This window comes from Zeus faber (genome assembly GCF_960531495.2).
Source record: "Zeus faber genome assembly, chromosome: 20".
In the NCBI taxonomy this organism is placed as follows: Eukaryota; Metazoa; Chordata; class Actinopteri; order Zeiformes; family Zeidae; genus Zeus; species Zeus faber.
Genome location: NC_137207.1, coordinates 22,695,333 through 22,720,862, shown reverse-complemented (window position 1 = coordinate 22,720,862; position 25,530 = coordinate 22,695,333). Strand labels below are relative to the sequence as shown.

Genomic DNA, 25,530 nt, shown 5'->3' with positions numbered 1-25,530 from the left:
TTTCCATTGTGTCAAATTCGACGCGGGCGTCATTGTAACGGCGTCTCGTGTGAGCGCTCAAACAAGCTGCGGTGGGCAGCGGCGAACGATGACATTTGCTTTGTGTTCGCTCAAACTGGAACGGGCGCCGGGTAAGCCAGGGACGGCCTCCACCTACTTCTCTAGTACGGCCACAGCTCCCAGAGCCCTCGTTCCCCAAAGTAGACGCACTAGTTACGTGTGTGTGCGTGTGTGCGTGCGTGCGTGCGCGCCAATGTAACTGTACACATTGTTATTAATACTTGAGTTGGAAGTACCTCATCCTGTCGCGCCCCCGCCCGGCCGTGCACAGATCCTGAACGGCGCCAAAGCCACCAAGCAGGCGCTGAACGAGATCGAGACGTACCACGACGAGATCCTCAAGCTGGAGAGGAGCATCCGAGACCTGCACTACATGTTCCAGTACCTGGCCATGGAGGTGGAGGCTCAGGTGATGGCGCCCGCCTCGATCGTCCCCCGTCGGCGTTTTTTTTTTGCATTTCTTCTTCCCGGGGGGAGAGTTGTGACTCCGGGGTTGTGGTCTCGCGCAGGGGGAGATGGTCGACCGCATCGAGTCGAACATCGTCCAGTCGTCCGACTACGTGGAGAAGGCCAAGAAGGACACGGAGAAGGCCGTCACGTATCAGCAGAAGGCCCGCAAAGTGAGTACTTCCTGTGTGCGTGCGTGTTGCCCAATTCCCAATCTTTTACTTGTTTGGCTTATTTGTGTGGGTTTATTATTATTGTTTTTTTTTTTGTGCGTGTGTTTTCATTCAGAAAAAGATTTGGATCGCGGTGTGCCTGGCCATCCTGATCCTCATCCTCGTCGTGTCGTTGGCCGCCACGTTCGGCGGATGAAGCCCAGCGCGAGCGCGCTCCGCATCAAGGTCACACGGCTTCGACCCTGCCCGGGCCTTGATTTTTTTTTTTTTAAACCTTTTGTACATTGTTAATGCCTCTCTGCCTTCTCATCTCCATGTGCGGCGTCCCTCTAAGCCCCTCCCCCATCCCCACCCTAACCCTTTTAACACCGTCTCACAGGCACAAATGGGCTTGCAGCTACATCCTGGCACCTTGTTAAAGGGGACGCTTTAAGTCTACGGAATGTTTCTGCTGGATACTGAGCAGTACCCCCCCCCCCCCCACAAAGAGAGAGTGTGTGTGTGTGTGTCTGTGTGTGACCAAGTGCCTACACACAAGGAAGAGGAGGAACGCAGTATTTTTATACCAACAACGAAACGGCGCTCATCTTGTACTCAGGAAAACTGCAGAAATCGGTCCTTGTTTTATAATGACAAAGGTAATGGCTACTTTTATATAGGTTATTTTAAGAAGGTATATATATATATATATACACAGACTAATATAATTGTACATATTGTTATTAATAAGTTGATCAAAAACATGGAAGTATCTCCAATGTAAATAGAAATCCTGTGTTATGTAAAAAATACTTGCCTCAGCATCGGATAAAGATTTGCTTTGGAAAATAAAGTCACTGCTTGGCCAAGGTTGTTCCCCAACGTCCCGTTTCCACACACGTATTTATATTCTCAATGTTGTGTAAGCTGCTATTTGAAGTCACGCCACAGCAACAACACACAAAGTAGTGCCTTCTCTGATAATTAAGGTCTGTCAGTGACATTTTGACTTGTCGCTTGGGACAGATGTCAAGAAGGGACGGAGCGCGCACTGCGACGGTGGTTTTGCGTCGAGATCCTGAACCGTTTTCATTTATGCAAAGATTGTTCCTTCGCTCCAGCTGCAACGCTGTGCCCACGCGTTTCAATTTGGCCTTCCATCATAAGTCTCCCCGGTGAGCACGTTTCCACATTTGTCAATGTTGTGTCCTCCAATTAGTATTATCATTTGCTGTTATGGTCGAAATTAACCAGCCCCTGAATGAATATCTAGGGACCTAAATTGCCGAGGACGTAAAGTGGAGTGGCTTGCGGCGCTCCGTCGTCCACGGCCTGACAAAATGTGAAGTGCGACGTTTCGGTTCAGCCCCTTCACGTCCTGCTCAGTCTCGGAGCAGTGGGACCCTTGCTACTGCGTGTCATGGCTGTCTAATTTTGTGTTCTCATTTATTTGAATGTGGAATTGTTTTTAAAATAAATTTGCATCATGTTCTACAAATTCTGTCGTTCAAGTACATTCATCAGTCGCTCCGTGGTGGTCTTCACATTGACTTGAGTTTTTGGTTCAAGCCCCCTAAAGAGACTCCTCAATGTCGGTTTGAGTAGAACACCGAGAGGGTCGGTTTCCTCTATCCGTCGATTAAAATGGAGCCCTTCAGTCATGGCTGCGTTCTCCTTTGTCAAGCTCACACAAAGCTCAGCGACAATCCTAAGCGTCCAACATGGAATCCTCAGCAAAAACACTAACGTGGACAAGTCAAAACCACAAGGATACAAAAAAAAAAAAAGGTTTCTGGTCTATTCAACTGTCATTGTCTTTTAATTTTTCAAGTAAAACGATGTGGAATTACAAGAGAAGAAAGGAATGTAACAAATGAAATCAACTTAAGACTGTCAGCATGAACTACCCATTCCCCCAAATTACACCCTGCTAGTTATGACAAATGCAAATTTGAAAGTAAATTGACAATTTACATATTTACCTGGAACTGTACCAGTATTTTTTATTCACATGTTTTGTCAAGGTTCTTTACATGAAAGAGCAATGAAGTAATGGCAGCAGTAAAAATTGTGGTTGAAAGAAAGGAAAAAAAAATAATCAATGTGGTTGCACGGGTGCTTGCCTTGCTGATTTTTAGAGTTTCTTTTGAATAAAGTAACTCAAGAGTTCAACACCTCGTCCCGGGTGCGTCACAAGGCAAACAGGTTGGTTACGCTCTCGGCCACACAGGCACTCGTATTCAACAACAACGGTGATTCGTTGCCCACCCCCCTCCCCCCTTTTTAACAAATTCATAGCCAGGTGGACTATACCATGACTTGAGAACGGGAAGGGTAAAACAACATGTTTCTGCTGCTTCCATGTCTGCATTGCAAGGGAGACAATGCTGTTTAAAACAAACAAACAAAAAAAAAACCGCTCAGGAGACATTTAGGGCTTGGAGATGCATTGCGAGTGTCCCGGTAATGTAGCAGTTGATTCGAACAACATGTGTGCCGTTAAAACAACAGCACATGACAATGCACTCAAGACTACGGGCCACGTGTGCAAATGAGAAATGCAAGGCTGGATTAAATAAAAAAAAATATATACAAAAAAATAAAATAAAAAAAATCTGGAGTCTGGGAGACCGAAAAACAAGGAGAAGGGGGGGCCCGATTGAGGACAAGCTCCAGCATAGTGCAGCGAGATCACATTTACAGATCTGTTTTCTTCCCAATACCCTGGAAGAAAAATAATAAAATATCCATAACTTATCCACTGACTACATATAAACAATAGTCAGAACAGCTGACATGATTTCTGAACCCAACTGTCTAAAAACCTTCAACTTACAATACAACTGCCCGCTCAGTCAGTATTTTGCTTTGTATCCCCCCCCCTCCCACCCAACCCCGCCCCGGTGCTGGCTGAGCCGCCAGGGGACCGGCTCCAGGTGGAAGGGGAGGGGGGCCCCAAGAGGCTGGAAGGTCCCCGGCTCGTAGGGCGCTCAGTTCTCTTGCGTTTCTTTAGAGTGAAAAACAAAGCAGCGACCTGGAGGTGAGGTCATGCGCTCCCCCGCGGTGCTCGGTTCCGACCCCCTCACCGCGTCCTCTCACGTGACGTCCCGCTCCGCCTCGCGTCACGTCTTGTGGCGGCGCTGGCCGGCCGAGGAGCGGGTGCTCGCCGCCGGGGACCGGGCCTGCACTGCCGCCAGTGCCGCCACACTGCGCAGCACCCTGTCCGGCGTCCCCTCGGCCCCGGAGCCGCTGCTCACCTCCTGCGACAACCGGTGCGAGCGCCGGCTCTCCCTGGTCCGGCCCCCCTCCTCGTCCCTCCGCTTGGCGCGCTCCGAGCTGCGACCGCGCTCGCTGCGGCCGCGTTCGCTGCGCCCACGATCGCTGCGCCCGCGCTCGCTGCCAGAGGAGGCGGTGCGGGAGTGGGACTCCCTGGCCCCCGTGCTCTGCGAGCTGACGCTGGCGGTGCGCCGGCTGCTGGCGCTGCGCCGGCTGCTGGCGCTGCTGCTCCGACTTCTGCTGCTGCGCCCGCCGCCCTCGCCGTCGCTGCTCATGCTGCTGCAGGCGCTGTGGCCCCCCTCCGCCTCTTTCTTTCCGCCCCGATGCTTCTCCTTCTCCTCCGCCTTGCCCCGCTTGTACTCCGTCTCCAACGGCGGGAGGAGAGAACCGGGGCACTGTCTGGTGGAGCGCAGGGCAGCGCGGCTCGGCTGGGGCGGCGTGGAGGGTTTGCTGCCGGACTTGCTGTTGCTGAGGTTTAACGAGTTGGCCTGATGTGGGGGCGGCGCACTTTTACTTTTCGGCTTTCGCTCCTTGTCTGCGGGGGATGTCCCTGCAGCCTTAGCGCTAGAGTCTCTCCTGGTGGTGTGACCGGGCGTGTCCACCCTGCCCTTCATGGCGAGGAGCTTTGCTGCCGCATTAAGCGCCGAACACCGCTTCCCGAGAACCTCGGGCGGCGGGGCAGCGGCTGCGCTGTTGGCCTGCGCTTTACGGTCAGACGGCGGCTGAGATCCAGCAGACTTCCGGGTGACCCTGACAGAAGAGGTGTCGCTGCCGGACTCTCCGCCCGTGGACGCGGTGGCATTGCGCGTGTCCGAGCTGCGTGCCATCCTTTTCCTCTGCCTGACGCTCTCCCCATCCCTCTCCTGGTCCGGCAGAGAGCGCTTGGCCGAGCGAGTCAGCCGGCGCTCCTTCCTGCTCGCCGGGTCGTCGGCGCCGTCGTCGTCGGATGAAGAGGAAGAGTGGGAGCGCCGCCGCTGAGAGGTCGGCCTCTTTCCTTCCTCCTTCTCCCCGTCCTTCCGGTCCTCCTCTCCGGGCTCCGAGGAGAGGTCCACGCGCCTCTTCTTGGCAGGGTGCCGGTTCTCGTAGGTCCTCTTGTGGTGAGCCTGGCGGGTGAGCGTGGTGGTGGAGCACCCGGAGGACGGCGAGGAGGAGCGAACAGACTCCTGGCTGCTCTGGCGGCTGAGGGATCTTTTCGGGCGGGGGGCTCTCTCTTCTGCCTCACACTCCCCCATTTCCCGCTGCTTGTCTCCCTCTCCGCTGGGAGTTGCTGCGGCTTTTGGGTCGGAGAGGGAGAGCGTGGGGGAGGGAACGTGGTCCCGGGTCTCCTCTGGATCCTCCGCCTTTGTCTCCTTGGCCCGAGACTTTGACACCCCTGGCTTGTCGTCTCCTAGATCTGCTCCGCAGCCCACCATTGCCGCCACGTCACCGGCCTCCATATTTTTTTCCTTCGCCGACTCTCTGTCCGGTGCGGGGTCCACGTCCTGCTTCTCTGAATCACTGGAGGGTGTTTGAGCCGGAGTCTTTGGGGACAAATTGGTGGAGGCAGAGTTGTGTTCTGAACAGGAGACTGTCACAGGGATTTGGGTGGGGGTTGGAGGAGTAATAATTTTGGTCGGGGTCAACGCGGTGGCTGCTGGGTTTATAATCGCTGCAATGTTTGGGGTTGCAACTGGGCCCCTAGATTCTACTGCGGGTGACATAGATGTTGTAACAGTCTTTATTGGTGCTACTGGGGCCTCGGCAGCCGATATTACCGGGAGTGTCGTCGTTACCCCGACAGTGTTTGTTGTGGCTACAGAACAAGTGAGGTTTGTCGTGAAAGGAGGGTTGTGAGGGTTGTCGTTCACTGAAGATGTGACTACTTCTTTCCTCCTTGGAGGTGGTGTTATTGTCACTTCATTTGCTGGGGTGGTTGTAGGTATTGTCACTTCCTTTGCTGGGGGAGGTGTAGGTATTGTCACTTCCTTTTCTGGGGGAGGTGTAGGTATTGTCACTTCCTTTGCTGGGGGAGGTGTAGGTATTGCCACTTCCTTTGCTGGGGGAGGTGTAGGTATTGCCACTTCCTTTGCTGGGGGAGGTGTAGGTATTGCCACTTTCTTGGCCGGGGGAGGTGTAGGTATTGCCACTTCCTTCGCCGGGGCAGGTGTAGGTATTGCCACTTCCTTCAACGGGGCAGGTGTAGGTATTGCCACTTCCTTCAACGGGGCCGGTGTAGGTATGGTCACTTCCTTCGCCGGGAGAGATGTAGGTATGGTCACTTCCTTCGCCGGGAGAGGTGTAGGTATTGTCACTTCCTTTGCCGGGGGAGGTGTAGGTATTGTCACTTCCTTTGCCGGGGGAGGTGTAGGTATTGTCACTTCCTTTGCCGGGGGAGGTGTAGGTATTGTCACTTCCTTTGCCGGGGGAGGTGTAGGTATTGTCACTTCCTTTTCTTGGCAAGGTGTAGGTATTTTAACTTCCTTTTCTTGGCATGGTGTAGGTATTTTCACTTCCTTTGCTGGGGAAGGTGTAGGTATTGTCACTTCCTTCGCTGGGGAAGGTGTAGGTATTGTCACTTCCTTCACTGGAGGAGGTGTAGGTATTGTCACTTCCTTCACTGGAGGAGGTGTAGTTGTTCTCACTTCCTTCGCTGCCAGAGGTGTAGTTGTTCTCACTTCCTTCGCTGGGGGAGCTGTAGTTAGAGTGGCAGTTAAAGTGGGGGAGGAAACTGAAATAAGAACTTCTGGCTTCATCTGGGGTGTGGTAGTTTGTGTGACGGTTGGTGCTAGAGCTGCAACTACCTTTGCTGTGGGCACAGTTGTAGCTGGTTTGCTGTGGGCGGTTGGAGCAGTCACGGTTGTGGGAGTTTCTGTATTCACAGTCAACAGCGTAGTGGTGGTGTTGGACTTTGCTTGAGCAGCGCTTGTGGGCGGAGCAGCTTTTCCCATCGTGATTTCAGTTCCTGGCACGGCAGGGGAAGGGGTCATCACCGCTACGCCCGAGCCTGACGTCAGGCTATAAATAGTAGGCGTGGCAAGGGCTGAGGTGGAGGGCGGAGAAGAGGCGGGGGGCAAGTTCTTCTCTGGCGTAGTTTTAGGTGGTGTTGGTGGAGAACAGTTTGGTGTATTCGAAAATGCGACAGAAGCTGGTGCGGGAGGGACTGGTGTAGCGGCTGCTACGACCGCCACAGTGGAAAGTGCTGCTGACGGTGCATTCGTTTTTGCAGGGGCCGGGGTCGTCGTTCTCACAGTCAGCGAACCAGTGTGTTTAGGCCCTAAAGGAGCTGTGGTAGTGGTCAGAAGTGTGGCTGGGGTTGTGGGAGGGGTGGGCACCGCGACGCGAGGGGCCGGGTGGTCCAAGACGACAGGTGTAGTGAGGGCGGGGCTTTGGGGTGGGCTTGTGGTAGGACCAGGGACTCTGGCCGAGCTTTGTGCGGTCACCGGTTCTCTGGCTGCTGTGGAGGCCTGTCCTGCGTTCGAGACAGGAGCTGGCGCAGTGGCCGATACCGTCGCCTTATTGTCTGTTTTTTCAGCTCGGGCGGACGGGTAAGCCTGACTGGTGTGACCGGCCGCTGCTGGAGCTTTAGGTTGGGGGTTCAGGGGCGGAGACGGGACGATAGAGTCTGAGCTTGTGCGAACGGGAACGGCAGGAGGGGTTTTGCTCGGCGTCTGTCCTGCAAAGACAGCGCTTGGAAGGCTGGAGTCTTTGCGTGGACGCCCTCGCTTTCGTTTTGGAGACATAGGGGGCGTGTCCTCCATACTGGGTGGGGGGGGTTGGGGGGGTTGGGGGGGAGGTGAAATGACCCGTGCCTTAGGAGGTCTGCCCCGTTTTCTTTTCACTGGTGGAGCAACAGAGTTCACATCAGGCTCCGTGGAGGTCTTGTCTCTGCCAGGCGGAACGTCCAGTTTCCTGGCCTGCGCCGCTCCCCGGCCCCTCCCCCCATGCTGCTGCTCCCCCAGCTGGGCGGCCATGCGGGACTCTGTTTCCAGGCGTCGCCGCACAGGAAGGTTCCTCAGCACAGGCATGTCTGGAGAGAGGTGAGGGGGTGAGTAGGGGGGGTACCCTCTGACTGGCAGGGGCTGAGCCCAAGGGTGAGGACCGTGGTCTTGGTCCTGAGAGGATTTCGAGAGGGTCCCTTTAGATCTGCCATCAGGGCCCTGAGGCACCGAGTCTCTGCTGGGGTCGTCGCCGGAGCCGCCCGCGGGCTCCTCCGTGGCTTCCTCCGAGGAGCCGTGGCCCCCTGTGCCGCTGCCTCGCCTCCTCCGCCTCTTTGGTTCCTTCTCTTCCACCACCGTGACCAGCCGCCCGGGGAGCTTTCGCAGGACTTTAGCTGATGGCGAGTCCTCCGAGAGGCCTCTCAGGACCTCCCCGTCGGCGGACTGCCGCTTACGAGGCGAGCGGGAGCTCGCCAAGGGGGGGGAGAGGGAACCCTGGTCTCTGACATCCTCTTTGGCCTGTGCAGAGTAGAGCTGATGATCCACCGGGCAGCTAGACACCTCCCTCTCTTCCTCCCCATTCTTCTCCTCTTCCTCTGGTTTATCCCCAGCAGTCTGTGATTTCCCCCCAGGGGGGGAGGTGGAAGGCACTGGGCTGGAGAGCATACGGTTTGGAGTTCTGCCTTTGGCAATGTGATGATCTGCAGCAGGAGAGGGGTTTTTGGGGGGTTTGGAGGAATCCTGGAGCTTGGGTGTGGAGGGTGTCTTGGGGGGGTCCACTGGGGCTGTGGTCAAAGCGGCGGAGGAGTCTCTGGAGGCCCCTCGCCCTCTCAGGCCCGTGCGGGGTCTCTCAGGCACTTCTCTGGGTGTTGGGGGCTCGGGTTCGGGGGACGTGCCCCGCAGCCTTCCGCTGATCCGGGTGGAGGTGGCACTCTTGTCCTTGGGTTTCCGGCCCCGGCGGGCCGGAGTATGCATGACTGGCTCCACAGAGGCTGGCGGTGAAGAGAAGTCATCGTTGTCGTCGTCGTCAGAAGAGGCGTGGAGCTTCAGACCTTCCTCCTTGGCCTGGTCCAGGCCCTTCCTGGCCGCCTCCACTTGCTCCTAAATGTATGCAGAGCAAAAGACGTATGAGTGGATGTTTTTAAATTAAGTTGAATAAAGAATTATTCAGCCATTATGAAGAAAAGCCAAGGTGTCCTACCTCAGCTTGCTTAAGCTCTTCTTTACATACATCCTGCAGTGAGGCCTCAAGGAAGTTCATAGCATAACGCTCGATGGGGGTTAGCTGGAGCAAAGTAGAGATTTGAATTCATGTTTACTAGACATTTAACATTTCTAAGTGTACAGGCTTTGGACAGATGAGCTCTGAGTACTGAAACCCTTGATGAAATGTGCACCAAACACCATGCATTTGCAGTAGTTGAGTTACATTTTCTAAACGTGGTTGATAAGTCTGCCAGTAGTCACAACAAAATTAACAAACTGCGACCAGAGTGCCAGAATCCATCTCCCATTAATTATTCCCATACAATACTGAACAATCATCCACCTGCTCCACCAGTGCAGCTATTTCCTGCTCAGCCTTGGACAGCTCTTCCACTTCCTCTTGTTCCCCTCCATCGTCCAATGGGATGTTCTCGTTGAATTCCGCCAGCTCTGCGACCTGCTCAGCCTTGGCCTGGGAGGCCGCTACTATATCCTCCTCATCCTCCGCACGACACAGCGCCTGGGGGGTCGGTTTGGAGAAAATCACATTACACTTTGCTGTATTGATAAGATAGAAAAATCCAGGGGATCCTATTCACAATCGTCTAATAATAGACAACAACCCCATAAATCTATACACCTAATAAATATCCATTGTACACATCAAACACCAAGCTGGTGATTTGTGTGGAGGAGATGAACAGACAACCCAGTTTCTGTCTGACCTGCTCCAGGATGGTGGTGCTCTGTTTGGCAGCCGTCTCCTCCTCCTCGCCCTGGGGCACAGACAGCTCCACCGCCACCTCTCTCTTCTCGCCGTCGTTCATGTCAAACAGCTCTCTGATGGTTTGCTGGGGGGTGACGAACGAAACAGTAAGGAGATCAAAGTTTGTCACAGCCTTTATGTGGCTCTTAATTGTCCGACCTAGTGCCATTGTGCCACCAGTCTCGCCGGGGGAAACCTGTACCTCTTTGAAGAAGGCAGTGGTAAAGTTTCCTCCTTCGATCGCCATATCTCCCAGCATCCTCTTCTGGTTAGCTTTCTTTAGAATGTTCTCCTCCACTGTGCGCTCACTGATCAATCTGTAACAGAGGAAGATTATTTATCTACATTTTTGTTTTTACTGACCAAAATAAGGACCTCTAACTGGGCTGATTCTACAACATGTCGGGACCCCAGGAAGTAAACTGTGCTTCAGACCAACATCCATTAGCATTCTGTCAACTAAACGATCCCTTGGGGGCATCAGAGTGTTCTGGGCTCAACCTGGCCAGTGGATGTCTCCGCCGACAGCGGTACCTGTAGATGTGGACGTCTCTGGTCTGGCCGATGCGGTGGCAGCGGTCCTGCGCCTGAGCGTCCATGGTGGGGTTCCAGTCGCTGTCGTAGAACACCACTGTGTCTGCACCCGTCAGGTTGACCCCTACCCCGCCACTGCGGGTGGACAGGATGAAGCAGAAGATGCGTCGGTCGGCGTTGAAGCGCTCCATGAGGGCCTGCGGTGGTGAGGGGGAAAGAGAAGGAGGAGGGGGGGGGGAATTTTTCCTGACTTTTGGCTATTATGTAAAAACGGAGGGTCTTGTTACCCTGAACATAGTTAACAAAAACAGAGAATTTAAAGTTCAGTGTTTGAGAGGTAGATGTCAAACAATTAAATCCCAAATTGACTCCAGTACAAGTTTAACCGCCAGCTGGCAAGGACTGTTGTTTTAAATCTCTTCCCAAACCATTTTTTATTGTATAATATTTTCTTAATTCCTCAATTTTACTGAAATCACGTGTTTTTTGTGTGTTTCTAAGGTTGTGTTCCAATCACACCTTTATACGTTTTGACAAATATGGGAGGGTGTTTAGTTTGTTCTCCAGCGCAGATTATTTAATGATCAAGCAACACCGTTAACCCATACTGTTTATTTACGTATAAACATGCAAGCCGAAATAATGCTTTCACCGCGGACCTGTCTCTGCTCCACACGGGTGCTGCCGTCCAGACGCAGGTAAATGTGTCCATGGTAGTTGAGGAACTGCTCCAGAATGTCCAGCATACGAGTCATCTGGGTGAAGATGAGCACCCTGTGGCCTCCAGTCTTCAGCCTCCGCAGCAGTGTGTGCAATGTCTGTAGCTTACCTAACACACACACACACACACACACACACACACACACACACACACACACACACTTTTAATATCTGAATATTTTACTAACAAATGTCACCATGTTGATGAATAAACTGCCTTATATCCATGCTACAATACCATGGAAACCTAACTACAGAATAGACAGCAAACAAACTATCCAATGTTTTACTCACTATCAGCTTGTCTTGTTGATGTGCTCTCTTGATCTGTATTTGCGCATTATTTAAATGGGATATGCTTATGACCCAAGGCAAATCAAATATTCAGAATTTGAATCATTTATATATTTAGTGTCATGTTTATGGGTATGCAGGTTTGGGGTGGGTCAGGATATTAGATTATTCGTTCATGACGGAAATGTTGAGGGCAACAACTTTTATGTGAGCAGTTTCCACAACACACACACTTACCTTTTGTCAACGTTGAGGTAAGCAAATTTTTTACAATATAAAAAAATAAAGCCTTTTGGAACCTGCCTTTCCAGATAACCAATTTTTAATTCTTCCTTTCAAAATGTTGTTAAATTGTCAGGAACAACATGTTTTACCTGCATTTTTAGCCATTTCTGATGCCATTCGGCACATGCCTGCTGCATACTCACCACAGTCGTACTGAATGAGCCTCAGATCGGGGAAATGAGTCCTCATGTTGCACTGGATACGATGGAGGCTGTGCGTGAGCGGGGTGAGCTGAGTCGACAGCATGGAGGAGAACACCGTTTGCTGGTGGCTCTGTGAGGGAGGGGGGTGGCAGCAGTGCATTGTGATGGGAGAAGCCTCCACTGGGGGAATCACAAACGTAAACCTGGGTTCCAAAGAAAAAAAAATAAGGGGGGGGGGGGGGGGGTTTCCATGATGAGCTTACAGCCTGATACCAAGACTAGCAATATCAATAACTCATAGTTTGACTTATTACCAGCCCGTCCATCATGGCCCGTACCTGTCTATGACATTGGTTAGCAGCTCCAGCCTTTCATCGGTGGTGAGCACAGCCTCTCTCAGAGCCAGAGTCTTCAGCATGTGGTCTGATTTGTTTTGGGACTGTGCTAACAAGCAGCTGCTGTGGCCTGACCGACCCCACAGGCCAAGGTGGTCCAAGGGGGCCGGCAAAGGGCTGGGTCCAGGGAGAAAAGTCAGGAAGTCCAGAACCTCCTGGCCGTAGACAGGCTTGGACCCACAGCGGCGCTGGTTGACCTGGAAGATGTAGTCCAGCTTGCTGTCACGCTGTCGCTTACGGCCATCTTCCAGCCAGGACTGATGAAGAAAGACGCGACAATGAGGAAAAAGGGTCAGGGCTGCTGATAGCACGGCGAGGACAAATTAAGAGTCAAATAGAGTTTCAGCCTGCAATCTAGTTATCATTCACATTTTACATTACCACAGACCATTTTCCTGATGATAGCTCACGTTTTTAGATTTTTAATATCCATTTTTGGGTACTGCACAATTCAAATATGAGAAACCAAGGTTAAAATGATCTTCTGGTCCCTCCGACAACTAAAGTAACATTGGTCAAAGTTAGTTTTGGTTTTAAAAAAGTTGTTGGGTTAGGGTGAGCATGTGGAAATGTAAATGCAACATACCACAGAAATTAGACTTTGTTTTCAACTGGTTCTTTTTAAAGTGTAATACCATTGTACCTCTTTACTCCCTCCAATGTTCAAGTTCCAACCACTGCAACCATAATTTCCTGCCCCCATGTGACTTAATGCTCAGGTATTCTGTAATTGGTGTTAACCAGATCTGCTAATACTACTGTCAGTGACTGGAGTGGATGCCAACCATGTGGAAGGGAGAGTGTGGCGGCGGCCGAGGTGCAGCCCTTGGTCGAGGAGGGACTTTTGTTTCTGTGCTGGAGCCCAATTTAGGGGGTGGTCCGGCTTTACTGGTGCTGCTGTTGTCTCGTGGTGCCGCTGAAGACTTGGATGATGAAGTCGAAGTGTGGGCGGAAGAAGAGGTCACTCGCACAGGAGCTGAGAAGAGGAAGGAGAGCGACAGAGGATGTGAACAACTTGATTCCTTACATTTAAAATATGCAATTCACTCACATTAAACCGGTTCAGTTCATTTAGGAAGTTTAAGTTCCATGCAACATTCTGTCTTGGAGTTCACTTTTCTAATAAATTCCAAAAAAATATATATCCATACATATATGGGTGCTCTTTTCTATGTGGTCATCTTCCCCTTTGGGTCTTGGGATATGGCATTTCTACAATCAAGTTTTTTAGGCCACTGTAGAGGTTCTAACCTGCTTGGTATACCAGGGTAAAAAGGAAAACAGCATAAACATTAGGGCTGTCACTATCATTAGAATTTAGTCGATTGTCACACAAAAAAATTGTGACTGTCTGACAATCCTTTTTTATTGTATGCCACTGTCATAGTTCTAGCCTAAGAAAACACATCTACCTTATGAAGAAGAGAGATTTATTGACACGCAACATTTGAAAATATTGGTTTATTTGCCAAAATCCAACTCATGAAAACAAACCTAATGATATTTTCTATTTGGGACGTTTTAACTTTGGCTAAAAACGGCATTTAAATTTGGATGAAAACATGATTGTGGAATCTAACGTTCTTACAAAATGACGGCGGTCGGCGTGGTAAGCCATTATGCATTGCCTTACCACAGGAAACCTGGTATTCGAAGCACATTAAAAACACACAGACAAGAAAGAAAATCCACCAGGAGAAGCTCTTTCACCCAGGCCAGCCGGCCATGCATGCATACAGCCTTCCTCACGCTCCTGCTCTCACCTGGTAGCTCTGTGCATTCTGGAGGAGGTGGTACTACTTTCAGCACAGGGCGAGGGAGCGGGGTCTGACACGGGGAGGAGCTAGCGGTTCTTGGGGGGGCGATGGTGTAGTGAGCGGTGGCGGGACCAGGGGTGCGCTGGGGGTTCTGCTGCAAGAGTGGGTTTCTAACAGGGGGGGTTCCGGCGTGGTGAAGTGGAGAAGCGGATGGCTGCAGAACGCTACGGGGGGAAGGTGCCACTGCGAGGGTGGGCACGGGCCCGCTCTCCTTGCCTGTCGACTGGCGCACCACGATCTTCACAATCCCAGGAGAACTCACGATGGATGCAGGCACTGAGGAGGGGGGAGAAGCAAGACCCGTTATGCACAGTGCGACTTCACACATTTCTGAACACAGTGGGACTTTACGGAGATGAGAAACCACACAGTGAATTGAAATGGACATGGGGAAAGCCCCCCCCCCCCCCTTCAAATACATAAGAGTGGCAATGTTTGACAGATGTGCAATTAGTACAAGCAATCAGTTGCCATACATGCAACCTAAAACAAGATAGATTGAGAATAAGCTCATCAAGCCAAACAGACACATTAAGCAATGAGAGCAGACCTGATGAAATTAAATAAAGGCCTCAAATAGCTTTTCTAAAAAGATGAGACGCTTTATTACATGACATCTAAAATCTGGATGAAATTGTTTTTTGTTGTTTTTATTCAATAACGTCAGAATTGGAAGTTTCTTCAGGTCTGTTTTTCAGACAGAGGGTGGGGGCGAGAAGGCATTGAGAAGCATCTCGGTACCAGAAGGAGCTGGAGAAGAGGTGTTAACAGGGTGTGTGTTGGCTGTGCTGAGGACAGCCACCTGGGCAGGCTGGCTGATCAGGTGGTGCTGCCCCCCGCTGGACACCAGGTGCATCACATTACCTGTGGAGAGAGACACGGCTCTTAACGAGGAAGACATTCCTAGCTGGCCAGAAAGAGGTCAGTGCAGACATTAAGACTTTTGATTTGTTCCAAATGCCAACCTTGAACTGGGCGTGGAGCAGCAACTGGGACTTGGTGGATCTGGGCTCCAGAAAGAGTGAGCTTGTTTCCTTGGAGCTGGAAGGTGACTGGTTTGCTGCCCTGACATGACGACACGGGCCGTCCTGCTAAGGAGGCAAGCTGGGCAATACTCACAACCTCCCCAGCTAATGAAAACATGGAAAACCATATTGGAAGCATTAGAAATATGTATGCACAGGTAACTTTACCCACAGAGAAGGAAGAGAAAAAAAAAAAAAAAAAAAAAAAAAAAAAAGTTTATACATACTATTTTAGTTATCTTAATAACTAAAACTAATTGAGAAATTATACAGTCCAAAACACCTTAATTAAGGAATCCCTATAATTGTAGGCGTTTAAAATATTGTTGTATGAAAAATAACCAAGAAGGTTATTTCCATCAACAACCACAGTCCCAAATCATCACCCACCATATGCATTGGATGACAATCCTGCTTTTTATGAATTTCCAACAGCCATATGAAACATTATTACCATTATCAACACATGAGATGCCATCTCTAATATAATGTGGGGCTCTACATCTAATCTTTCTTGAAATACCCGTTCTAGTTCAAAGTAATGACAGGAGCGTGAACGTGACAGAAGGCGGTGCTTACAGGGCAGTCTGGCCTGCATGTCCGGGCTAAGCAGCACTCTCTGGGGTAGGACCGGGCCAGGAGTAAAGCCTGGTTGAACTGGGATGCTGGGTGCAGTGGGAGGCCTGACAGTCAGAACTGGCTTCAGGCTGCTGGACCTCACTGCAGTCTGAGTAACAGGGTGCATGGGTGGACGCGGAGGGGGCGTGGCAGCCACTGAACACACAACTTGGAGAGCGAGTAGAGGAAACAGAGGGGGTAGAGAGACAAACAAAGAGACAGTAGGAAAGATAAATCCGTGAGATTAAGCAGGTAGAGGTTAGGGAGAACCACTTTAGATCATATTGTGCAAAAGTTTGGGACTGCCTATTCTGGAAAAACACCAGAAAATAAAAAACGTAAACTTCTGCCTTAGAGGCACTTTGTTATGATCCCCCCCCACCCCCCGCTCCCCCCTCATATGCCCTTTAGTGCAAATAAGGGATGATCTCTAAATTCAACATTTTGCCCTTTTTAAACAAACAAACCCGATTGAGTTCCAGTCAACCCACAATGCAAACATCAACAACAACATGGAAGCAAAACAAGTTAAAACTTTTACCCTCTGGCCATATTCAGCTTTAAAATAGATTTAAAAAAAGTTGAACCAGAGGACTGCAGTGTCGCGCTTTACAGACCTTGCAAAAAGGGCCAACATGAAAAATGCTCAAATCTCTGCTCTCATCTCAATGCATACATTCTTCTCAGTGGCACCATACAACAAATTAACATAGATGTCTGCTAACTGACGTAAGGCAATATTACTTTTTAACGTTATTAAATTGAAGTAGAACATTAGGGAGTTTTGTCAAATTTGCATAATTGATTTCCCCCACATGTTAGAATGATCATGGTTGAGGATAGTCAGTGATTGATGTCACAATGTATACCAGTCACTGTCCATGCCCTGGTCCTGTCCACGAGACTGAGCTCTTCACATACCTTGTTGAACAACGGGGGCAGGAGGCTGGGAGACCTCGGTTGTAGCGGGCAGTTTGGGGGTCTGAGCTGCAGGAGGCACAGGGCAGGTCGGCTTGTTCATCAGAAGAACTGGTCGGCCATCGCTTTTAGGGGGTGGCTGGAACATCCTAAAACACACAAACGCGGCATTTGGTTGTTTTATTGCACTAGTACCTGTTCAAAACATGCCTGTGCCTGAAATTTGCAGCAGGTGAAAAACACCGGGGAAATACACTCGCACAGGAAATAAACCACACCCAAGTTGCGCTTTTGAATAAACTCAGCCAAGTTTATTAATTAATAAAATTAAATGTGTCGCATGTCCGCACCAAACGGATTTCTTTCACAGGAAGCACCGCCCCCCTGCTGGCTCGCTGTTTCTCACGGGAAGCCCCGAAGGACATACATATATACACACAGTACATACAGAGATTCCTCCCTTTATAGTTAGATTAGCATTAGTTAACCATTTTAACAGCAGGCCCAAAAAAGCAAAATTTTCTGAAGGTCTCGAGTGCTTGGTTAGAGTTGAGGAAATACCATATACGAGGTGGAAGATTAATCTATAAGTGATAAATTAGCAAAAGACAACCACCATTTGAGAATTAGCTGGGGGAAAGCAATACCTAGGCCTAATGATAATACATTTCTGAGAATATAAAGGTTTATGATATTTATTCTTATACCCCTTTCGCACTGCACCAAAAACCCGGTAACACCTGCTAACATCCAGCATTTGTCACCAGTGGGAAAGGAAAAACGCGGGTCTCAGTCCCAGGTCAAATGACCCGGCAATAGGCCCTGGTTTAATCGGCTCCACCTCCGATCAGCTCCAACATCAGGGTCGACCCGCTAATTTTTGACGCCGGCGCATAAATAGACAAGAATATCTGTATCCTCCCATCATTTCATATCCCATTTAGAATCGCAAATCAGAAGTTACTGACTTTTTCCCCATTGGGGGGCCGTGAAATGTTTTGAGTGTGGAGATTGCACTATGGGGAGCATAGTGGAGAACCCCCATGTTCCCCGCCACCGAATGACAGGTGCGCACAGGTGGCATGGAGTATCTGTGCGCACCGTGAGCGTGCTTCTACGACCCAACACTACAGACGGCATATATATATATACATTTTTTTCGAGCTTTACAGTTTTATGTTGATTTTTGTTTAAGTTGCTGTCTCCTCTACTGTTTTGTTTCCAATCACACTGGAACCTTGACACGCCCCTTTTCAGCATGTTTGTGACGTTGAACGTGACGCACCAGAAAAACAAAACAAAATTGAATTCCTCCTGGCAATGGGAAAGGTGTCAATCGCCAATTTTTAGCGGGTTGACCCGGGTTTAAAAAAACCCAGATCAACCCGCTAATTTTTGTGTGGTATTAGAAAACTACTGCTGAAGCCCTGTGGGGCCAGGCACGTATTCTAGAGTTATCCCAGTGGAAAGTTTCAGGGCCCAAATACGAGAGGAAGCCTACACAATTTTGATAACTTATTTAGTGTGACAATCATACAATAGGAGTTTATTTCATTTATTATTACTTGGGACTAACTATTACATATGTATATTTTCAGATAATATAGGGAGCGGGTGCATTTGGTGCCCTGCTTGCATTTCCTTTTTCACGGTTTGATACCTCTACTCCTACAGTGTGGTTCTAGTTGACAGATCTCCTTCCTTCCTGCACTAGCTGGAGTGCAGGGAGGAACTACTTTAAAATATACAGCATTCTGCCGCCTTTAGGACAGCTACTTTTAATACAATAAATAAAAACAGCATTCTTCTGCTGTGTGCCACCCCCAGCTGGCTGCCTATATTGCCAACAACATACATGACTGACCACCACTGGTGACACAGGACCAGTGTTTCATATATTAAAGCCATCAGTGGGCAGCCTGACCACTAATCCACCCACTAATCCCCCAGTCAACAGTTAAGCATGAAAAAGAATGTTAAAAAAGGCATATGTGCAAAGAACATCACTTCGCAGTAGCACATACACTACTCACAAAAAGTTAGGGGATATTCGGCTTTCGGGTGAAATTTCAGGATGAACCTAAAATGCACTATAACCTTTACAGGTGAACTTAATTTGACCTTCTCTAAACTTTTGAATGCACATGTCAAACTGTTCAATGTTTCAGTACTTTTTGCACAACTTGCTGTTCTCTAACAAGGAGCTGAACGGCAAAATTCACAACAGGTGTTTTATCCATGAATCGACCAATACATTTCCTGTTCAATTAGAATTGGTATTTAAACAGTCCTCTTCATCATGCTGTTCACGTTTTGACATCATGAGACCAAGACGACACCTAACAATTGATCAATAGTACGTCGTCATTGTGAGGCTTCAAACAGGATGTTCTCAGAGGGAAGTGGCCACTGAGCTTAAGAGTGTCACAGAGTGTCATCAGCAGGTTGCAACAGAGATACAGAGACTGGAAGAGTCACAGAAAGGCATAGAAGTGGACGTCCTTTGGTCACATCCCACACTGATGAGCGCTTCATTGTGAACAGTGCCCTGCGGGAACCGGATGATTAATGCCACTCAACTCCAGGCACATTTAAGGGAGGTGAGAGGCACCAAGTGTCACGTCAGACCATTCGAAACCATCAGCGTTGTCTGCATGCTAGACGACCTGCAAGGGTATCTGACCACACCACCAGGCACAGGCATCATCGTCTTGCACGGGCCAGGGAGCATTTAGGCTGGACGGGGGACCAGTGGCCTCAGTGCTGTTCTCTGATGAAAGTCGATTCACGTTGAGCAGAAACGATGGCCGCCAATGATGTTGGAGACGTCAAGGAGAGTGCTATGCATCAGCCACTGTTGTCACCAGACGAGCCTTTGGTGGTGGTGGTGTTACAGTGTGGGCAGGTGTGTCTAGTCAATACAGAACTGCCCTACACTTTGTGAATGGTACAGTGACAAGCCCATACTACCTGAATAACATCATTCATCCAGTCATTGTCCCCCTGCATGAACAACACAGGCCTCATTTCATCTTCATGGACGACAATGCTCCAGCTCATGGAGGTGGCATCATCGGGGAACGGCAGCTGGAGACTGGGGCACCTCAAATGGAGTGGCCTGCACTTTCTCCAGACTTGAATCCCATAGAAAACCTATGGGATCAGCTGAGTCGCCGTGTAGAGGCTCCTAACTCTGTACCCCAGAACCTTAATGACCTGAGGGCTGCCCTTCAAGAAGAGTGGGGGGCCAGGCCTCAGCAGACAATAAGTCGACTTGTGAACAGCATGAGACGTGGTTGTCAAGCTGTAATTGATGCTCAAGGGCACATGACAAGTTATTGAGACATTGACATTTTTTGTTGTGGTAAACCCACCACTGTTGTTGGCTTTTGTTTTCAATAAATTGTTTGAGATTAGGAAATCACCATTGCATGCTTCTACTTAAATGCCCTACTTTCATGATATAATATCACTGTCGCGTGAACTTTTTACATTTTCCATAAATTTCACCCGAAAGCCAAATATCCCTAACTTTTTAGTTTTTTTCTACAAAAAAAAATCTATTGCCCCCAGATTATTTATCCAGTCCAGGACATTCAACTCTGTGTCGTGATACACCCATCCAGGATGTCAATATCGGGTATTTTGGCATTGGACAGTGATGGAAGACTTCTAACACAGCAACTTCAACAAGGGGAGTTTCTAATTCAGCATTGTTTTTTTCCTGATGCTGCTTTGAAGCAGCTGATAGTTCCAACAAGTGGGATGAGACTAGGTACAGTTTCATTTGATAAATAATGCACTCTTTAAAAAAAAGATTTAAAACATTTAACACCCCCCCCCCCCCCCCCGATAAGCCACAACATTAAAACCACTGATAGGTGAAGTGAATAACATTGAGCACCTTGTTCCAATGGCACTTGTCAAGGGGTGGGATATATTAGGCAGCAAGTGAACAGTCAGTTCTTGAAGTTGATGTGTTGGAAGCAGGAAAACTGGGCAAGCGTAAGGATCTGAGCCACTTTGACAAGGACCACATTGTGATGGTGAGACGACTGGGTCAGAGCATCTCCAAAACCACAGGTCTTGTGGGGTGTTCCCGGTATGCAGTGGTTAGTACCTACCAAAAGTGGTCCAAGGAAGGACAACCGGTGGACGGCGACAGGGTCATGGACGCCCATGGCTCAATGATGTGCGTGAGGAGTGAAGTCTAGCCCATCTGGTTTGCTCCCACAGAAGAGCTACTGTAGCAACAAATTGGTGAAAAAGTTAATGCTGCTCTGATAGAAATGTGTCAGAACACACAGGGCATCACAGCTTGCTGCTTATGGGGCTGTGTAGCTGCAGAGCGGTCAGAGTGTCCGTGCTGACCCCTGTCCACCACTGAAAGCTCCTACAATGGGCACGTGAGCGTCAGAACTGGACCATGGAGCAATGGAAAAAGGTGTCCTGCTCTGATGAATCACGTTTTCTTCAACATCATGTGGATGGGCGGGGTTAGGGTCCGAGCCGATGGAGCATCTGTGGGAGGTGCTGGAACAACAAGCCCGAAAGGATCTGCTGCTAACGTCTTTGACACCTTCAGAGGTCTTGCGGATAACATGCCCTGACGCACAACTCAAGAGCTGTTTTGGCAGCACAAGGGGGAGCTACACAATATTAGTGGTTATTAGTGGTGGTTTGAATGTTTTGGCTGATCGGTGTATATTCTTATTTACTTGACAATTTAACCCCTGGACATAAGAGCTGGAAGCTTTACCTGTTGACCTTCATGCGCACTGGTTTGGGGCGCGGAGGGGGATCTGGGGACTCCACAATCTCCTGGATAAGCTGGCGGCTGACTTTGTGACTAGGCACAAAGACATCTGCCTGGTACCGAGATACGCATCCCTCCAAACCAATGAGGTCAAAGATGGACAGGTCACAGCGCTAAGGACACAAACATATTCAATTGCTTCAGATGTTGCAGTTTCAAATGGAATTCTGGGACTTTTAGTCAAAGACAATCCTATGGATTGCCACTTGAAATAGTTTAATTCTGGAATTTCCTATATGACCGTCTGTCTACAAGTTTCCCCTTTCAGAGGTCTCATTCCTGCTGACCTTGAAAAGAGAGAGCTCCATGGCGTCCTGCACCAGAGAGGCGGTGTGGAAAATAATGGGCTTGGTGATGAAGGGCGACTGGATGGGCCGGGGGTCAAACAGGTTGGGGTGGTTGCACACTTTGCGCAGCTGCATCAGGATATTAATCACAGACATGAAGTGGCCGCTGGCCAGTGTTTCCCGGGTCCTGTGAACCAGAGACGAGAGGTGAGGTTAGAGAAAAAGATTATCATTTTAACTATAAAGGCAGGAATCTCTGTATTTATGTATGTATCTATGTATGCCCTTAGATTATCTCAAAAAACGTTAAGCCGATCTACTTCATACTTGCCGTGTCTATTGCTGGGGACCCAAGGACATGCAGTGTCGAATTAGGTGCAATTTGGACACCGACACGTGTAATATTCAACTTTTATACAGAGATGCCGCAATATTGCCGGAAAGAAGATCCGTCTCTGAAATGGCTTGGCCTTTTTACACTGAACCAAACAAAGGTGGCATGTGTGATTTTAGATCGACGCCGACATTCCGCCATAATGCCGTGACCACGGGGGCGTGACGTGTAACAACTAGTCACACTCTAGTGTGACGTATAATATATGGTTGAGGAGCACTGATTTAATCATATTAAATCATATCATATCAACATATTATTTCATTTAGTAAACACTATAGCCTCGGGTGAGGAAGGTGCTGACTTGCTGACAGCATGATGGCTGTGCCTTTTACATAGACGGTGTTTCGGCCCTGTTTTGCCTTTGTGACTACCGCTGCTGCCAGCTCAGAGGTGGATCAACAATGCCCCGCATTCCGTGTTCATACCTTTTAGACAACATCGAGGCGGCATAAAGGCTCAACATTCCCACCTTGAAAAGCTGTGTAAAAGGAGCTACAAAGAGTGTCTTTCCCCGATCTATAACTTTAACCAGCATGTCTCATCTTCCATTGTGGAACACAGGACTGAATCATTGGAATTTTGTTAAACGGTGCCATTAAAACGTCTTACATTTTTGAACAGGCATGCACTAGTATTATTAAAATATACAAAGTATTTTCTAAGTATGTGGAATGTGGGTTTGGTTTGTGCAGCCCTTTGAGACTGTACTATGATTTAAGGGCTATATAAATAATCCTGACTTGTTATATCGTTTTAATATTATATTAAAAGGTCATTCAAGCTAGACAGCTGAACTTGAAGAGGAAGATGAAGAAGAAGAGGACGAGGAAGAAGAAGAAGCAGAAGATGATCAAGCCAATGCTGAGTTCAATGTAAATATCATAACCAAAGGCTTTGCTGTTAAGTGATGTGAAGCAAATTCTAGAACTGGGAAATCCTTCGTTTTTCACACAACTTACGATGCCTGCGCCATGAAGTCGTCATAGAGGAACCTCTGTCTCTTTGACAGTCGGCAGCGCACAACGTGCTCATATTTCTTGGGCATCTGCTTCTCTACGTCGGCCTTGATCCTTCTGAGCAGGAAGGGGCGGAGCACCTTGTGGAGTCTCTTGATGAGCCCCTCATTGTACTCCTGGCTGCCCTCAATCATCCCCGTCAGCGGGTTGGAGAACCACTCCTTGAACTCACGGTGGGACTGGAAGACGTGCGGCATCAGGAAGTGCATGAGGGACCACAGCTCCATCAGGCTGTTCTGGAGGGGGGTACCTGTCAGCAGCAGTCTCCGGTGGCTGCAGCAGTCATGCAACAACGTGATGTTTAGAGAAATGCCTCGAAACACATATACAATATAAAGTAGTGTTGGAGTCAGGAGCACTCTAAGGACAATGTAGAGTCCTAGAGAATCTCGAGATACAGACTACTACATTGTCAAAAGTCATGGCACTTGTATTTATAAATGCAACAGTTCCCATTGGAATGTGAAAGCAACATTGAATTACAGGCATCTCTAAAAAGGGGATTGACAAAGCTCAACTTGATTTTATTTGTCTTGTGCCACAGACCTGTTGAAGTTGAGCAAGCTCTGCCAGCGCTGGGACTTGAAGTTTTTGATGTTCTGGGCCTCGTCCAGGATGAGGTAACGCCACGACTTGCGTCGGAACGCCTGGTGATCCTGCAGCACCAGCTTGTAAGAAGTGATGCAAACATGGAAGGCATTGGGTTTGGTCCACCCCTGAACAAAAAAAAAACAAACAAAAAAAAAACAAAAACAAAGCACCGTTCAGTCAGTATGTTTTATGTTATTTAAAAAGCTGTTTAAAATTAGTCAAGTCCTTGTGTCCAAGAGCACTAACATAGAATCATGTCTTCAAGTTTTTACAATTCCACTTTAAGCCCTAGTTTGAACCATCTGCTCTGTGAAGTTTTGACAAGGCGTTACATGGAGGGAACCAAGCCTTTTATTATATTTTGTATATAGATCACAGGAAATAACGATTGTGCCAAACCCTAAATGCATTGAGGACTGGGTAAAACCAAAGAAACAGCCAGTAATATTAGGCTGTTTACCTGTCTCTTTAGCTTCCTCTCCTTCTGACTGCCAAAGTATGTGAGGATTTTAAACCCAGGACACCAGCGCTTCAGCTCCATCTCCCAGTTCAACATCACACTGGTGGGGACGATAATGAGGTGAGGGCCCCAGTTACCTAGAGGGAAAATGTTTATTGACAAACCTTCGTGGTCCCGTCCGCGGTTTCATTTCCATTTGATTACTTTGCCTGAATAAGACGCATGAATAAAGAATGCGTCACCTTTCTCGCAGGCCAGATGAGCCAGAAGAGCGATGGTCTGGATGGTCTTGCCTAAACCCATTTCATCAGCCAGGATGCCGTTGAGCCTTTTCCCGTACATGGTGACCAGCCAATCCAAGCCGATGTGCTGGTATTCTCGTAACGTGCCATGAAGCAGGAAGGGGATGGGAGTCTTAACCTGATAAATATAAAAAAGGAGAATATTAGATGGATATGGAGTTTATTCATCCCAGGAGGGAAATTGTGGTATTACAACCGCACTCATTGGAACAAATAGGCAATAATAATAATAATAATAATAATAATAATAATCACAATAGGTAGAAAAAATGGACAATAAACAATGAACCTAAAACATAATCAATAAACCAGTAAACATCTGTCTCAACAATTCACGTAGATGCTGAAAAGTGTATAGAGTTCAGCTTAAGAACTTAGAACCCGTTAAATATTCAGGAACACAATGCACTACTCTTGTGACTGAAAACAACCTTGGTGGTGGCGAGAGTGTAGCCTTTAGGCTGTAGGCTTTCCGCTGTTGCAGCAATATGGCTGATCTCCTTTTTTGGTCGTGAGCCAGCGGAAGGTGGGCTATGGTCTCCCTCCTTGAGCAACACCTCCATTCCTTCATCGCCACAGTTATCGTCGTCATCCTCCTCTTCCTCCTCGCTCTCCTCTCCATCCTTCTCGCTGTCCTCATCCTCCTCACTTTCTTCTGGGGAATCTGACAGAAACGAGGCATCGAGACAACGGCTCAAGGCAAATGTCTCCACAGAGTTCAAGCTTATATTGCACTAGTAAGGACAGTTTAGCAGGTTATACCCGAGGATGACGAGTTGCTCTCGGCATCACTCTCGTCTTCCTCCGTCTCCTCCTCCTCGTCCCCAGACACCTCAGTCTCAGAGCTGGCTTTGGAGGCGGATGCAGAGGGCTCCTCAAAGTCTGAGGCGTAGGCTCCCTTGTACTTCTCCAGGAGCTCTTCCATGCTCATGTCGCCTGAGTGGAGACATGTTTATCCCCTGTGAGTTTCATGGTGCTGCATGAAAGGCAGCGGACACCCGTCTACAACTATCTTACTGGTAGTGACAACTAATCGGCAAAACCAATAAAACAATCAACAGGGGAAAATGTGACAATTATTTCTAGGGCTG

At 48.9% G+C, this 25,530-nt stretch overlaps 2 protein-coding genes across 3 annotated transcripts in view; one reads left to right on the top strand and one right to left on the bottom strand.

Moving 5' to 3' along the window:
• The window catches only part of stx4 (syntaxin 4), a 4,815-nt gene extending 2,683 nt beyond the window's left edge, over positions 1 to 2,132 (top strand). For both annotated transcript variants that reach the window (XM_080021088.1, XM_080021089.1), the window contains 3 exons: positions 332 to 469; positions 570 to 680; positions 796 to 2,132. In XM_080021088.1, coding sequence (XP_079877214.1) covers positions 332 to 469; positions 570 to 680; positions 796 to 876 — 330 coding nt within the window. In that variant the 3' untranslated portion in view covers positions 877 to 2,132. The remainder of the gene's footprint in view (positions 1 to 331; positions 470 to 569; positions 681 to 795) is intronic.
• A 425-nt stretch (positions 2,133 to 2,557) lies between these two features.
• srcap (Snf2-related CREBBP activator protein) overlaps positions 2,558 to 25,530 on the bottom strand; it is a gene marked incomplete at its 5' end in the record, with an annotated part of 36,714 nt that continues 13,741 nt past the window's right edge. Inside the window, 23 exons of the mRNA XM_080021297.1 lie at positions 2,558 to 8,950; positions 9,051 to 9,134; positions 9,399 to 9,575; positions 9,781 to 9,906; positions 10,024 to 10,138; positions 10,356 to 10,552; positions 11,015 to 11,184; positions 11,798 to 12,000; positions 12,136 to 12,449; positions 12,978 to 13,168; positions 13,956 to 14,339; positions 14,751 to 14,873; positions 14,975 to 15,139; positions 15,614 to 15,820; positions 16,574 to 16,719; positions 21,330 to 21,499; positions 21,674 to 21,860; positions 23,030 to 23,359; positions 23,633 to 23,802; positions 24,138 to 24,274; positions 24,380 to 24,557; positions 24,871 to 25,103; positions 25,202 to 25,375. Coding sequence (XP_079877423.1) covers positions 3,782 to 8,950; positions 9,051 to 9,134; positions 9,399 to 9,575; positions 9,781 to 9,906; positions 10,024 to 10,138; positions 10,356 to 10,552; positions 11,015 to 11,184; positions 11,798 to 12,000; positions 12,136 to 12,449; positions 12,978 to 13,168; positions 13,956 to 14,339; positions 14,751 to 14,873; positions 14,975 to 15,139; positions 15,614 to 15,820; positions 16,574 to 16,719; positions 21,330 to 21,499; positions 21,674 to 21,860; positions 23,030 to 23,359; positions 23,633 to 23,802; positions 24,138 to 24,274; positions 24,380 to 24,557; positions 24,871 to 25,103; positions 25,202 to 25,375 — 9,350 coding nt within the window. The 3' untranslated portion in view covers positions 2,558 to 3,781. The remainder of the gene's footprint in view (positions 8,951 to 9,050; positions 9,135 to 9,398; positions 9,576 to 9,780; positions 9,907 to 10,023; positions 10,139 to 10,355; positions 10,553 to 11,014; positions 11,185 to 11,797; positions 12,001 to 12,135; positions 12,450 to 12,977; positions 13,169 to 13,955; positions 14,340 to 14,750; positions 14,874 to 14,974; positions 15,140 to 15,613; positions 15,821 to 16,573; positions 16,720 to 21,329; positions 21,500 to 21,673; positions 21,861 to 23,029; positions 23,360 to 23,632; positions 23,803 to 24,137; positions 24,275 to 24,379; positions 24,558 to 24,870; positions 25,104 to 25,201; positions 25,376 to 25,530) is intronic.